The sequence below is a fragment of the Centropristis striata genome, chromosome 12 (genome assembly GCF_030273125.1).
Source record: "Centropristis striata isolate RG_2023a ecotype Rhode Island chromosome 12, C.striata_1.0, whole genome shotgun sequence".
Classification (NCBI taxonomy): domain Eukaryota; kingdom Metazoa; phylum Chordata; class Actinopteri; order Perciformes; family Serranidae; genus Centropristis; species Centropristis striata.
Genome location: NC_081528.1, coordinates 24,451,450 through 24,468,152, shown reverse-complemented (window position 1 = coordinate 24,468,152; position 16,703 = coordinate 24,451,450). Strand labels below are relative to the sequence as shown.

At 39.7% G+C, this 16,703-nt stretch overlaps 1 protein-coding gene across 2 annotated transcripts in view; it reads left to right on the top strand.

The window, feature by feature from the left end:
- The first annotated feature begins 348 nt into the window (after nt 1-348).
- Nucleotides 349-16,703, top strand: part of ctnna1 (catenin (cadherin-associated protein), alpha 1) — an 80,901-nt gene continuing 64,546 nt past the window's right edge. The window contains exons 1-6 of one of the 2 annotated variants that reach the window (XM_059345638.1): nt 349-469; nt 2,479-2,596; nt 2,795-2,990; nt 9,667-9,833; nt 10,664-10,783; nt 13,527-13,796. In XM_059345638.1, the coding sequence (XP_059201621.1) occupies nt 2,492-2,596; nt 2,795-2,990; nt 9,667-9,833; nt 10,664-10,783; nt 13,527-13,796 (858 nt within the window). In that variant the 5' untranslated portion in view covers nt 349-469; nt 2,479-2,491. Of the gene's footprint in view, nt 470-606; nt 757-2,478; nt 2,597-2,794; nt 2,991-9,666; nt 9,834-10,663; nt 10,784-13,526; nt 13,797-16,703 lie in introns of those variants that run through there. The other variant, XM_059345639.1, reaches the window with a different exon arrangement.

Genomic DNA, 16,703 nt, shown 5'->3' with positions numbered 1-16,703 from the left:
TTAAAGGGGTAAAATCACATGATCTTATCAACTGAGGATGTAGGCGATTTTAGGTAGCCGGCGTCATGAGAGATGATTTAGGCAAAAAACAAAACAAACAAAAAAACAATTTTGACAAAAACGACATAGGCGATTATTTTAACAGTGTGACGACACTGTCACAAGGTTTGTCATTCCTGGTGTCTAGTTCCTACTGCAGACTAAATGTTAAGTAGGTAAAACTGTCGTCTCACAGCTGCGCCCGGTCAAACGCTAGATTTATGAAAGCAATAATTACTCCATATATGGGCACATACAGTTAGTGCCACGCCCAAAACACCTCGTTGTTTGCGGGCTTGTTGTGTCCTGTGGTCGCCCTGCCCCGCTGCCAGGAAGTTCAGGAGCCCGGTCACCGCCCAGCCCCCTCCGCCTCATCCATTGTTGGACAGTTGTCTGCGACATCGAAACAATCTTGACCGAAACTTTTCAGGTAATTTAATGCTGAAACTCATTTTAAGCCACTCTTGTGTTTACCGTGTAGTCATTTTCGTGAGGAAGCAGCTTGTAAGGCCAGGAGCATAACTAGAGTCAGCCAGCGAGGGGGAGGAAAAGGGAGGAAAACTTTTGTGGCCAGGAACTCCGTAATTCCCATTCCTCCATTTTGAACTTTTAAACTCCAGTTTCGCTAGTGGATTGTTTTCGTTAAGTTTAAAACGTTACAGTAATATTATATTTATAACGTGGAATAGCTCATTGGACAGCTCATTAACACGACAGGTAAAGTTTTCCGCATTGTTTCAGTGGGCAAATGGAGCTAGCGTTGATGTTTGTTGTGTCGGATAGCTTTAGCATTAGCAAAGTGTTTGGCACACTGTTCGTTAGCAGGTAACGTTAACATTCCGCACGTTAAGCTACATTGGCTCATGTGTTATTGGTGACATATTTATAGCAAAATGCCTGACGAAAACTTACTTTTGTCAACACCCATTTTAAAGCAAGCATAGTCGCATCCTGTACTGATCACAATGTCAATTAACGTCACTTTAGCTGGTTAAACCAACGTTCATTTGGGTAAAGTTAGCCACAACAGGTGCGACTTAAGCTACTTAACGTACGTGTTAGCGTCTGGCTAACACTTGTTGACTAAAGGTGTTCGACCCACCCTTTTGCTTTTTTACTCGTAATTAGTGTTAGCTTCAACGTGTTAATATTAATTGTAGGACGTTTCTCTTTTTGGAATGGGCATTTCAGTTGTCATAAAATACACAATCTCCCTGTTGTTCCTCAAAATTTTCATTTGGTTAAATGCTGAGGGTTTAAAGGGTTATTTCCCCTAAATCACACCCAAGTTCCCCTAGTGGTGTCACGCCTTGCAGATAGTTTTTGTTTCATTTGACTCAATTCTGAGATATCTGTGTCTGAAACTGCCACTCTCATACAGATGGAGGTACATGCGCTGTCCCAGTTAACGTTTCTTCTTGGAATAATCCATTGACCAGTTACTCAGGTAGAAGCTGCTTAAATGGACATGGTCCCCACCTCAGCATATTACACCAAAACTTTTTGCATGATTGGGTACCACCAGGAGAAATATTTTTAGGTGATTTGTGTGAAGTGACCTTTTTGAATTATACTGGATGAGAGACCTTGCAGTGGTTGATAAGTAATTGTGGATTAAAGCCTCCCTGAGTAGTGGGGAAGTGCTTTAAGATTTTTGTCAATGATAAAATGAGTTACAACTGTGCCAGCCAATCTGTATCCATCCATACTGCCTGGCATTTTTGATTAAAAGTTAAAAGGGGCCATAAATCAGCACAAATACACTCCATCTAAATGCAAACATTAGTCAGGCTTTTTAGGCAAAAATTAAACCACACCCAACTAATAAATAACAGTTCAATATTAATATTTTTAACATAAGGTAGTCATCCAAATGCTGGTGTTTTAATATTTTATCCTTTTTGTTGACAATATAGGTTAGTGGCTATCTAAGACATTTTTCTCATAATTCAGCTGACCAACTTTCAGTTGAGGTCCCTCAGCCCTCAGGGCTTGCTGATTGTCCCAGCCCCTCCATGTTAGATAGCTAATCAATGGAGTTGCAGTCACTGCCTGAAAAGAGAAATCGAAATTGGGCCACAGTGTTACTGTGCTCTGCCTTTGGCAGTCATTCTGCCAGGGATGGGGCATTGCTGGCTCAAAGAAGGACCTAAATATTTTGACTATTGTACAAACCTTTAGAGACTATTCTGAAATGCAAAGGAAAGCTTCATTTAGTAAACAAACATCTTTTTTTTTCCTTGACAAACATGCCTGCCCTCTGTAACATAAAGCCACAACCATGTCAGATAGATATAGATATTCATTAAAATACAAAGCTGTTCAATCTAAATTGTGTTTTATCATTGCATCCGAAGAATGAAATTGACTCAGCACCAGTTCTCTGTTTCAACCTTTTTTCTGACTATGCCAACTCCCCCCCCCCCCCCCCCCCCCCAGAATTTCTGACAACATGACAAACATCAACACAGCTAACATCAACTTTAAATGGGACCCAAAGAGTCTAGAGATCCGTACACTGGCAGTGGAGAGGCTGCTGGAGCCCCTGGTCACCCAGGTAATGTAAACACAGTGTGTGATTTTATTTAGAAAAATAAAATGGCATTAGAAAGGTGGAACAGCAGCTGCTAAAACCGAGTTGATATTAAAACAATAAAAAAAAACCTCAGCTACATTTTCTAAAGCTAAAGTGAGTGACACAGTTTCCTGAGGCAGCTGTTTCTGTTGTTAAACCATTTTTATATCCCTGCCATAGGTAACCACCTTGGTTAACTCCAGCAACAAAGGCCCATCCAACAAGAAGAAAGGACGCTCCAAGAAGGCTCATGTTTTGGCGGCATCTGTGGAGAATGCCACCCAGAACTTCCTGGAGAAAGGAGAAAAGATTGCAAAGGAAAGTCAGTTCCTTAAGGATGAGCTTACTGCTGCCGTGGAAGATGTCCGCAAGCAAGGTATATTGAAAATGCATATTGCAGTAGCGTGTGGTTTCCAGCTTGTACAGAGTGCTTTTTAAGATCGGAGGGATGATAAATAAATCATAAACTATGTACATATCATCTGCCCCCTGTGGAAGACCTTTAAAAAAGAACATGCTTTAAGCCTGATAGATTTCCTTTTGCTATGGGGTATTCAGGGAGCCCATTAATAGATACTATTCATTTAAACAAGCCTACAGTTCACATTCATATCAAGATATACACTGTCGTCATCTTGCCTTCTCCAAGGATCCAATTTAACCATGTTTCCCCTCGGAAGAGTGTGTGTTCTTGTATCCCAGTTTAAGGTCGCCCAGGAGGTATTTGGACGAAAGCACAACAAACCTCAGTCTTTTTAGTGAGTTTAGACCAGGGGTGTCAAACTGATCCATGAAAGGGCCAGTGTGGCTGCAGGTTTTTGTTCCAACCAACTGAGCACACCTGATGCAACAAATCAACAGTGTGAAGACAGTTCTGGTGATTGAATGAGTTAAGTCAGTTGTGCTCCTTCTTTGTTGGAATGAAAACCTGCAGCCACACCGGCCCGCTCATGGATCAGTTTGACATCCCTGGTTTAGGCTGTTGTGCAAAATATCCTCTCTTCTTTGGGTTTTTCTGTGAGGAAAAGTAAGACGGGGATCATCTAAGCCTTAAGTTTATGCCATTAGAGAAATAAGACCATTATGGTGAATATTTGTTGTATGGCTTTCTATGTGTACACTTTTTTGTTGAGACTTTGGTATGACTTGACTTGTAAAACAAAGAATATGTCACAGCCCACCAATAATGGGGTACTAGAAAAAACAAAAAACAGAACAACATTCCAATTTAAATTGCAGCGTTTGTTATAAAGGAAAATATTCCTCAAATAAGGCTGGGCAATAATTCAATATTATTGCCTATCTATCTCACATATAGTTGACAACTGTAGGATTCTGGTGTCAAAAACTTCAATTTGTGAGTTCTTGTCCTAAAAAAAGGTTAAAAAAAACCCACTGATCTAATTCATATTAATGCATAAAATATTCAGTGTTTTTGTTTAACATGTTTAGTGAGTTTCCTTCTGATGTACACAAAGAGATCAACAGTGATTTACATCTATAATAGGAACATATCCTTCATTATATTGGTAATGATTTTAGCCATTCGTCCACACCTTCACTATTCACTTCACTACCGCAGAAATACAACTAATTACTGTATGAAACTACCTTCACACTATTGTTTGAGCAGTGTCTGATCTTTAAAAGACCCTTTTCAGGAGCATATAGTCAGCTTGATTTACTTGTGTTAGTCCACTCACACCAAGCCTGTTAGATGTGTTAGCTTTAACCATGTGCAGCTTAAGTTCTCTATACTGATGATGACAAAGTGAAATCATCTTTTCTATGACGATTGAGGGAGCGTGGTGGTGGGGATTTGTCTGGCACGCTGTGTTTAAGGTTATTTTTTGGTCTAAGTGGAGCTCTGGTTCATTGTGTGGCAGAATGAACAACTTGTGCATCTTAAGACCAGAATCCACCATCAGATCACCAGCCACTTACCCAATTAAATTACCATTTAGCTTGCGACAGCGGATTCCATCATCTACCAGCCACACTTGCAGGTCTCATTTATTCCTCTCCGCTTCGGATATCTGACTGTATTTTGACACACTAGCAGACCATTGAGACCAGGGAGCTATGACTCGAGGGTGGCTGTTATCACCTTGTGAAGCGACATCTGTGTCACTGTGTCTTTTTCCCCCAGATGCCCAGCGAGTTAGATGTCCCCTGCTCAAGCTCCGCTCCGAGTAGTTGGGAGGTAGATGACATGTTGCTAGATAGCCTGTGCACTGCTCAGTGCCCAGGAATGTTACTGTAGTTGTGGTAAGCTGTCACTGGGCTGGAATTCACTGACTGTTGTTAGCTGGTGCCTCGGTCTGGCTGTCAGCTATGCCATGCTGCTCAGTGGAGCGTGCCTGGACTGATAATACGGCTATTGAGTAGAGTAACACCCCCCCATCCCCTGGATTCAGAAAGCATTTTCACCCAGCTGTGGCTTACCAGCTGTTTGAATGGGGGGGGGGGGGGATCTGACATGATCATTAAGAATGACTATGCATACTAGTGGACTATGTTTTTATTACACTACACTATATTTTTTTCTCATTTAAAATGTATTGGATGTTTTTCTCCAGTTATGTTTTCTGAATACGTATCTGTTTTGTTTTGCATGTTTACCACATGCATCAATTTCTTACCTTCTTTTTAAAGACTTTTCTTTATGCTGCCCTTTCTGTCTGCTCTTGTCCTTGTTCTCTCTGTCTTGCCCTTCCCTCCCTGTCTGTGTCTCTGTTGTCCTGCTGTTTGGCGGTCTTATTGTGTGATATACATTTTAATCATTTCATCATGCACTTGGTGGGCCGCAGGTGAGCGTTAGATGGATGGAAGTTTATTAAAGGAGCACTGATCACTATCTGCCCCCTGAAAATGGCCTTATTGATTTTGTTCACATGGGGGGGGGATAACAGCCCGAAGGTGTGGACTGTGTTTGAGGTCCTTGTTGTCGATCATTTGCACAAACTGTTTTAGCTCTCTGCTTGGGTAAGCTGATCAGAAGCTGTGTGAGATCCCTGTTCTACAGGTTTGATTGTGCAACTTTTTTTCCTCAAATCTTTGCCTTACTGGGTTTTAAAAATTAACCACAAAATGCCCATTTGAATGATTACAAAAATAAAAATAAATGAATTAATCCTAATCACCCATTACTATTCCAATACATTTTCAGTCACTGAAGTAATTTCCCAATGAAAGAAACCAAACAACACTTTGTCTCGCAATGCAAGGACTAGAGTTAGGTTACTGTTTAGACACCACTGTGTCTTTTGACTCTTGAAAAGCAAATTTGCTTAATTGGTTAGTTGTTTGCCAAGAACTTTATCTGCAACTATTCTCAATATCGAATAATTGCTTCTGTAGGTTTTTAAGCAAAACTGCCAAACATTCTCAGGTACAGGCTTTTCAAATGTGACGATTTAATACTTTTTTTTTTTACTTCTAAATGATAATATCTTTGGGTTTTGAATTTTTTTATGCACCAATTTGTGCCTGTTTATCAATTTGCAGTGGAAATGTCTTGATTTATGTAATAGAAAACACAGGTGAAAGCATCAGGTTACAATTCATTGTATAAAATATAATGAAACACAGCCTGTGATTGGCCTCAGCTGTGATGTAAAGTTATACAGACAAGTTGACATAGCAAGACCGCAGTAATAAAACGGTGGACAGAAATACAATTCTCCCAAAACAAAAGAAAGTAGCTTAAACTTACAGAAAGGAGGCACCTGTCAAAACCTGCTCAGATGCTGCAAAGCAGTGGCAGTGTTTGTTTGCTTATCTTTTTGTTTTGTTTTGTTTGACATTTCACTTCAAGTGTTTCCAATACTAGAAATATATGCATGGATGTGATGATGAGCTAAAATAGAAATTTAACACAGACACTCACAAGGGATTCAGTCAGGCAAATTGTTATCCAGTGGCATAAATGAGTAATTGGGATGATACCATAATACTGTACACAAGAAAATCCTATCAAATATTCAAAAACATCTATAAAAATAGTATTTCACTAGATCCCTGCAAAGCACTCCACAAGTTAATTGTTTTAACGTTGTGATGTCCCTATGGATTTCAAGGTCTTTTCATCCATAGATGACTAGAATTGCAACATTGCAGTTACATATGTTTTTCTCGGGTTGGTAGCAGTGCTTGCACACATCAAACCCTCTGATTGTTGAGTCAGTGACTATAGTGTTTCAAAAAGTAAGTTGTTGAAGTGCACATTTATTTTATTTATGAAAGTGCTAGGGGGCATGCATGATGCTGCCGTTAGCAAAGGTTTTTGGTGTGGGGTTGTATTAGCACAGCAAGCAACATGGGTTTCTAACAAGTTGTCAATGTACCTACTCCAAGGAGGGGGATGCTACTGATGGCTTGCTATTGATGTTTCCTTTACTAAGCCAAGTAGCTTATTTTTTCTTCACACTGAAGTTTCTCAGTCCAGTCAAGCCTGTAGAATTGCAACATTAGCTTACTCTTCTAATCAGTAAGGTGACTCATTTTTTGTTATTGAGTCACAGTGACGTACATGATATATCTTAAACAATAAATCTTGATTATAATTGAAGTCTTTATTAAAAAACATCTTGTGCTAGTAATGAATAAAAAAAGAGAACATGTATACCACTTTGTGTGTGAGGTTTGGAGCTGGAGCCTGACACAAATAGCTTAGCTGATCATAAAGATTGAAAGCAGTAGTCAATGACTAGCCTGGCTAGGTCATGAGGGTTAAAAGGCAATGTATATACTTGATTGGGCTACTATTATCTAAACGCATTGTCCAATTTATAAACTCAAATTACCAAAGCAAATGCTGACAGTCTGACTTTACATTTGCAATGTCTTATTTAGAAGTGGCATGAATGCAGGTAATGCCTTCATTAATGCATATGGCATCAGAATTTAGCGGATATATCTGAACATAGACAAACAGGCAGATTGCTTTATAGTCTGCAGATTTTTTTCTGCTCAAGTTGAAGATGTTTCTACTCGAGTGAAAATACGCAGATATTCTGAGTTGCATGACTCAATGAATGTTCAGACACGGGGGCAGCCAGGAGATGGTCATCTGAAGGAAATAAGGAAGACTGGAGTTTCTGATACATTTGGAAATTAACCTGTCTGAGCTGCACCTACAGTCACCCTTTGTTCTCACAGCGAACATCAGTTGGGAGACTCATCCATTGACTGCTTGTGACCAAAGCATGCAGAAAACATTCCAGAGGTCAAAGCCAAGCACGCACTTAACGTTGTATCTAAATCCAGCATCCTCGTTATCTTGGAGCGATACAGTACACTGACACTGTTGTTGAATGAAAAAACACTCCACAGCTCTCAGCTCTTACCCTGCACGTTCACATAACCAGTTTAAAGATTTAGTCGATATTGCAATCCATTTTTCAGTGTTACCTTTTTGTGTTATGAAATACCATGCTGCAATATTTTGTTACATCACTTCTTATAACTGATTGTTTTGAAAACCATCCTTAATTGTCTAAACTGCTTACCCTGCTAAGTTCAGTTGTGGCTGGAGTCCATCCCACCACACATTGGGTAAAAGGAAAGTAAACTCTCTATTGATGGCATGTCTTTGTAGACAGTGTTGCCAAAAGAGCAGAGCTGCTATTTATACAAGATTGTCATAGAAAAAGCATTTAGCAAAACAGTAACAACTGATGAGAATGAAAAGCTGCAAAACTAGTTTTCAGTTTTTACCTAGAACACATCACCTTGCTGTTAGAGAATGATTCATGTCGCTGCTTGTCTTTTTTTTTTTGGTACACTCTATAGAACTGCACCACATCATAGAAAAGTAGACAAGATAAGTACTTGTCTTGTTTTGGCCTTGGATCTCCAATACAGACATAGCTGTTATAAGGCGTTTTTTAGAGTTTGAATTTGGCTGTGCCTCCTCTGAAGTAAACTATTTTGTGGATTTACTGTCTTGTTCATAATGTGAGCTTACAAAGTCTATTTGTGTGCCCAGTCAACTGTGCAGGCCCATCCAATGTGGGACAAAGCATGGTGCTGGACAAACCAGACAGTGATTCCTTTGTTGTGGCTTTGACCTCCTTTTTTTTTTTTTTTTTTTGAGGGCTGTGTGTGCATGTCCGTGTGCAGGCACAAATTATTACTGGACATTGAAGAGGTGTGTGTGTATCTGTGTGGGCCTTTGTTGCTCTGTGCGACACGTGCTGACCCTAAGCGGGCCAGGGGAAATGCGTCAGACTGTTGCTTCTCTACCGCACACTCCTCTTTGTCTCAAATGAAGACTCCCGAGGCAATTAACTTGTAGCCTGGAACAGACATGACTGCTCTCCTACTATTGCTGTATGCTCCTGTAGATTCCTACTACTACTACTGCTACCAGTGTTTCCCATATATTGATTTATTTGTAGCTGCCCGCCACATTATAAACATTGACTGCCATATATTGATTTTGTTTATTTACTATTTAAATCGTAGCGCTGTGTGAGCCCGTCCTTGCTGACTGACTCTCTCTCTTTCTCTCACAAACACATTGACAATGGACCTGTCTATCTCTTTTGCTAACATAACGCTGTCTACCCCAGAGAACAAACTCTTGTCATGAGTTATTAGCAGGAATGTAAGGATGCAGGTTTTTTCCTGTCATTATACGCAGTTTAGACACAGAGCCTTTTTGCCCTGTGACACAGTGTCGAGAGCATGTGGATAAACTTGACGCATGGGATGGGACGCTGTGCTGTAATTTATTAATACAATTTTCATGTCCTGCAAAAGCAGTTCATAGGGGTGCAGATGAGAGCGAATCATCTGCCGGTCATTCTGTCAGAATGTCTGGTCAGAGCTGGAGGTTTAATAAGCACTGATAAAACAATGTTCACTACATTGAGTGCCAAATAACTCTAGTTAGTGGATGAATACCAGGACACTGTCGGTTAAGCACTGTCGTTACAAATGTTAATTTTGTCTAAACTGTGAATCCATAACATTCTATGCAGTTTTGATTAGTTTCAGTTTAAATCTTCAAGTTACAGCAGATGTTCTGTTTTGTCACTTGTTCTCAGGTGAGGCAATGCGGCAGGCTTCTGGAGAATTTGCAGAAGACCCCTGCTCATCTGTGAAGAGGGGCAATATGGTTCGCGCTGCCAGAGCCCTCCTGTCAGCGGTCACACATCTGTTGGTGCTGGCAGACATGTCTGATGTCTACAAACTTCTTCTGCAGCTTAAACTGGTGAGAGTTTATTTTTTTCACATTAAATTTAAACTGCAAGCAAGCTTAATTTCATAAAAAAATAGTTATTCTACTCAATTAAAACAAGTGTGACTGTATGTGCTCTGTCAACAACATTATTACGAACTGATCACTTAGTTTGAGCATGGAAATTGTACTCTATTTGCATATATCAACTTGATACTGGTTGACTGCATTAAGGTGTTCATTTTGTTAAAGCAATTCCCCCAGTAGTGCAAGTTTACATGAGATGTCTAATAGTATTCAGAAAGATTTTTACAATATTTCTTGATTTAAGACTGATTTGTAAGGTATAAACATACTTTAACCAAATGGACAGATGTAAGGTGTGGTATCAATTTGAACAAACGTTTCCTTTCATATATAGTTATTCCTTTATAATAAAAAATAAATTAAAGAAAGAAACTAAAAGTTTATATTTCTCTGGAAAAGCCCAATGTTAATGTATCAAAACAAACAAAAAGGGTATTCTGTGGGTCTACTGCAATTTTGATGTCATTTTGAGTTGTTATCATTTCAATCGGCTGGAACATGTCACCTCTTGAAACTTAAGAAGACAAGCTACAGCTTAATCGGCTTGGTTTGATTGCAATTTTGAAAATTGCTCTTTGAAATCTTGATGTGTTCTGCCTTGCTTCACACCTGGACATTATAAAACAGTGCAAACATTTTCAAATTGATTATATTGTAGCAGTTATCGTTTAGTGATGTTCAAATTGATCAGTCATTTTCTTTAATTTTGATAACCTACAGCAAAGCACTGTATTTTTTCTAAAGTGTTGCTCAAATTTTGCATCTTCCCGGCTCAGGTGGAGGAAAATCTTGTGAAAGTGCGTAATGCAGGAACAGAGCAGGACCTTGGGATCCAATATAAAGCCTTGAAACCAGAGGTGGACAAGTTGAACATCATGGCCGCCAAGAGACAGCAGGTAATGTACAGTTAGCAAAAAAGTCAGGTCGTGGGAGCAGAGGAGTCTGGTTGATTTAATTGGGTTGGGAGGTTCTCAGGTACCTAAATGGGTGTTAATGTTCTCTGTCACTCATAACAAAATAAACCTCTCCAACCCACACAGCAAGAGGAAAGAAAAACAATAGGAGAGAGTTAACAGGAAGAAGTGTGCCTCATGACTTTGCTGGGCGATTAGATGCAGTAAGCATGAACAAGCTTCTTATTTCCGATTGCAGTAAAGTGGGAGTGCAAGAAAAGAGCTTAACAGTTTGAAACTAAATGTGACAAAAACCATTTCCTTCTCCAGATGAAACAACTTCATAGTTTTCCTTGGTGCAATTCCAGGAGAGGCACATACCTGCTAATTACTGGAAATATAGAAAGTTAAGGCAATAATGTTTTTAGATACCATTTTTACTTTTTACCATTATTTGTCAAGTTATCATCAAACTAACTGCAAAGGATGTACTATATGCTTTACATGGATGTAACAGTATGCAAAAGTCAAGATTTAGTTCATGCCCCAGTTTAGGTCAAGGTATAGAATATAACAAGATACATTTGGACAGATGGTAGTGCCAAAAGTGTCAAAGATCCTCTTTCTGTGGACTGAGTAATATTTCGCCCACTGGAAACTTTGTTAAACCAGTCTTTCCCAAAGAACTTGACTGTTTGTGGTGGAGGCTGGGGTGGGTTGGGTGGTGTCTGCAGATTATGAATTACGTGGGTTGAATATTTGGCGCTGTGTTTCAGTTGGTAAAAATACATTGCGGTATAGTTGTTAAAAATACTTTCATACTCATAATTATTTCGTAGCCTATATATTTTTGACATACTGTGCCTAGCAGAAGAGGAACGCTTGGATTTCTTCTCCATCTTGAAAGACTTCAGAGAGCCGCACCACAGCTCTGTCAAAAATAGATTAGGCACGTGTTTGTAGAGCAGAGCGGAGAACCACTTCTGGGATCCTTCTGAAACGTGCTGCGGTGCGTCCGGTCCAACAAGTATTGTTGTGTGGTGGTTTTGCCGGCGGCCACGTCGCAGCTGTGCCCGACCGAATCCCCGGTGTGCAAGGAGAGGTGGGGCTATTCACACAGACGGGGTCGTTGTCATTGAGAGGGAAATTAAATAAAAATGTATCTAATTTAAAAAGTAAAAGAAATCAATTCATGACAGACAATGTTGTCACAGGGCTGGGCGATATGGCTGAAATCTTCCATATTAGTAATTTTCTGTCTTAAACAATATATGCTGTCATATCGCCCGCTCTTTGTTGATATTGTGGCAAGCTGCCTCAAATAAATCAATGCAAGGAAACTTTGTATAAAAAAACAGAACAAGGAACATTCCAGACAATTCTATTTCACACTTGATGAACACTGAACAACCGTTGAGCACCTCACTACAAAAAGCATCTCTTATGCTGTAAAACTGACAAAACAAAATAGGGGTTGTTTTTTTCGTCCCTGTGATTGTTGAATCTTGGTGATGCCGTCAAATGTGTATCATCGTGTTGAATGTGTTTCTATTCACATTAACTATAACCACAGAGAAATGCTGAAACAACGTCCTCGTCATGTGAACAGCATTCTCTGATTTATTGTAGTTGACTGGAAAGCCGCAGGTGAGCCTTCCAGTTCTGGTGTTTTATTTGCACTCGCATCGCTAAAAGATTCAGAGCTGCATCAATCTACATACTGAGTATTCTGCGTGCGCTCGACGATGACCCCTGAACCCCTGTAATGTTTCAACAAAAATACATGAACCATTAAAGCCCTAATTTAGTAATGTATTTTAAGCTATCCCTTTTACCCCATGCTTCTGGTTTCCAAATCTTCCCAACAACTTTTACCACTGAAAAACTATACTATGTGGTTTCCCCCCCCCCTCAAACTTAATACAAACAATTACATTTTGTAGTTAATGTAACTAAGTTGTTCTTATTAATAAGTTATCATAATGCAATTTTTTTCCGGTTGGTTAAGCACGCAAAATATATGACTGAAAATATTGCATCAAGTCAGAGAGCTGAATCAGTGACGAGTGCCAGCTTCATGCGTCAAATGCACTTAAATTGTGTCTCAAACTGCTAAATCTACTCTGAGTCTAGACAATTGTTGTTCTCCATACCCCCCCTCCTCTGTAAATGGAAAACTTGCCCAAATGATCAGTGATTATCTTGTGAGGAAATTGCTTTTACATGTAATTGCACTTTTTATGGATAGCAAAATATGTTTAACCAAAGTGAATGCGGGAAGTAATGGGGCTTAAAGACTTTTTTTTCTTAGAGCGTGTCTCAGGCAACAGTGTAAAAAAAACCCCAACAACCCTGGGAGTGTTCTTTTGGGGGGAGGCTTTCAATTTGTGTGTGCAAGCTGTTTTTTATGCTATAAATCTATGCCAGTGATCACTATCTCCTCTTCTCTCTTCTAAGAAGATGTATTTGCAATATAATGCTGAGGTCTGAATAGCAGCGCATTAATTTGCAAAGGCATATTATAATGGCCTGATTATGACTATGTTGTGTTACCGCAGGGGACAGAAATAAATCTGGGTCATCCAGAACAAACTCTGTCACACTTAGTGTCTCCATAAGGGCATGACAGGCCCATTTTGAATGTAAAGTACATTACCACCCAGCCCCCTTTAAGTACTCCATCCTCCAGTTTAACCCATTCTTTTTTTCATCCTTTTCTACCTCCCTTTTCATCTTATTCTGCTAGGAGCTAAAGGACGTCCACCACAAGGACCAAATGGCTGCTGCTCGCGGGGTCCTTCAGAGGAACATCCCCATGCTGTACACAGCATCTCGCGCCTGCCTCCAGCACCCTGACGTGGCAGCCTACAAGGCTAACCGTGACCTGATCTACAAGCAGCTGCAGCATGCTGTCTCTGGCATCTCCAACGCCGCTCAGGCCACTGCCACCGAGGACTCGGCACTCAGTCAGCCAGCAGGAGGTGGAGAGCTCGCCTATGCCCTCAACAATTTTGATGTAAGTCAAATGACTGGCTCACAAGTCACAACCCATTTGCCTTTTTTGACGAGTTCAGGCCAGACATCTAGGTATCTGCCAAAACCATAAAAACATGAAGTTGAAAAGATCATGAAAAGAAAAAGAACATAAAAAAAATATCAAAGGAAAAAAGAAACAAGCTTCGATGTTTCTGTACAACAGTTTGGTTCCAAAGGTGTTTAACCTTTCCGAACACGCCATCATCCATCTCTCTTAATAGTTTTAGTTAGGTCAGATTTTTAGTTTGATTTTTAACTTGCCCAACTGAATCATAAAATGACCAAAAACCCTTAAAGGGCTTGGGGTCGAGTTGGAAATTAGGACGAGATATGCGGACAAATTGGGACATGGCTTTGGGGTGCTTTGAATATGGTCCTGCGTGACTACTACTTCATTCCTTGATTTGCTTCTATGTCAAATGAAGGAGATTTACACAGCTCTAGCTTTCAGAAAGATGCATACATAAGGCTCTACTTAAAATATAAAATAAGACCTCTTGTATATAAGTTGAATGAACCACATTTCTGCTGGTAGCTACTGAACTTTGCTCCACCATTGCTCAGTTGGCCGGTTCTAAAGAATACAGCAGACGCCTATTTTGAGTCATTATTACTGGAAAAGCATGGCGAGCTGAGCACCTTAATACCCTCATTTCAGGAAGAGGTGAGAACATGCAAGACATGGTCATTATGTTGCCAACAGAAGTGTACTTAATTTGACATTTAGAACAGGAAAGACCCTTAATCTACTAAAAACACTTGTCATGCTGCCTCTTAGTCCCTCATATATTCAAAACATTTTATATATGTTTAAACCTTCACATTTTGAAAGTAAATGAATGTCATCTAGTGTGTATTCAAAGTATATTCAGCATGTCCTGAAAATCTGGAGTTAAAAATTCAACTCTGGATTGAAGCTGAATGCAATTTTAAGACCATCAGTCAACGATTGCTTGATATGAACAAAAATATAAATGTATATGAAACTTATGACATACTAGTCATCATAATATTGACATGAAACAACATCAAGACCGCAGCTGGATAAAACATTGAGCTAATCATCTTAATGCTGCCTGTTGTGATAAATGCAAAGATGATTAACCTGATTTTTTTTCTTGTTACTGCCTCTGACTTCCATCAGACTGACAAGGCACCTTTTTATTTACAGGACATTTGTTAATGTTCAGACAGCTTCCAAAGATTTTAAACAGATCCTCAAAGCTAACCTGCTCCATGTTGTTTACTCGTGTGATTGATGTAATCTGCATGCTCATGTTTTATGAGCCCATGGCAATATGACACACTTTTAATTACTCATGGCTTTTGCAGGCATCTTAAAGGTGGTTATTAAACACCAATGTTTTCAGTTTGATGGTGCATGGGATGTTTGTATTTGTTTGACAAGAGGAGAAGCAACCGTTGTCGTACATAGATGTTTATAATAAGTTAATGATAGGAATCTCAAGCAATTTATCGGATGCCCAGTTTCACACATGTAATTACACTTACATGTGTAATTCCTCTGTCAACGACATGATTGCTGTGATAGGATCTATGTGACTGTCACTTTCCACGCATGATGCTCCTCAAGTGAACACACAGAGATTAGAAAATATATAGGACAATTTAAATTTTGAAACGCAATGATACCTACACAGATGACATTTTTCTTGCTTCTAGGTTACAAGTTACATGCTATGCCCTGTTTCTGTCAGTAAAACTGCTTAGGCCTACCTTTTAAATTCTCCATTAGAGTCAGTAGCTCTTAGCAAGACTAATGAAAAATTTACTAAAGCTAAGCTTTTTAAGTAGCTAATGTGGTATTTTAGGCATTCCTCTTAAAGCATCCTTCATCAAGTGAGCATTTCTTTCCAAAATAGTCTTAGTACTGACTATATGAAACCATGCCACTTCTGCTTTCATTAAATTTGCATTTATAGTGAATGGTAACCTGATAGAGGAAGAGAAAGTTTGTGTACCTGATACTGCAGTTGGCTTTAATCTGTGTTGCTCTTGCAAGTATTATAACAGTGATTTGCAAGTTTTTGTGTTCAGAAATGGACTGGTGGCTGGCCACACAGGCTGACAGGATTACAGTCACATAAATTTATGTTCCACTGTTATAAACTATAATGGCATTCCTCTCTGACAGATGGTATGTCAAATGATTAATCTGCATAAAACAAGTGTCAACAATGCAGTCTCTCAGATCTGATCTGCATCAGTAAATATTTTTCAGCTAGCCGAAAGTCACTCCCCAAAAAACTCTTATGCAGGCCTTTTCCAGAGTAGCTCCTTTCTGATGGCCAATTTCAAGTGTAAGGCAAAATTAGCAAATGAGTCAACCCCCCCTCACTTCTCTGTCTCTCTCTCCGCTTCCTCCTCCGTGTCTCTCTCGTGTGCCTGTTGCTATGGTGATATGACACGCAAGCAGAGGAGGTCAGATGAGACGGGATGGAGGGGGCTGGAGGTGGCTGTGATAGAGGGCGTGCTGCCTAATAAACCACACTTCTAACAGATGAATTGTTTAATATTTTGTAGCAATAAGGCATCTGTGAAAGCCCAGAGTCCATTTGTCATTGGGGAGTTGGCTTTCTTTCTTTAGCTGCCACAAGCATAACGGTGATACCTTAACCCTCTGCAGTACCTCTCCAGCATGTCAACTAGTTTCCTCTCTCAGCAGGCTTGCCCTGTGAAATCAGACATTTAAGTGTTCTCTCTTATCCCGCAGATATAAAAGGGAGGACAGTGGTTTGATACAGCACTTCTGTGTCTCAAAAGAAAGGTAGCAAAGACTATAAAATCAAAGTCCTTTCACAAAAGGGATTATATATTTATATATAATTACATATTCATAGGCACATCTGTTGTCTGAAATGGATCT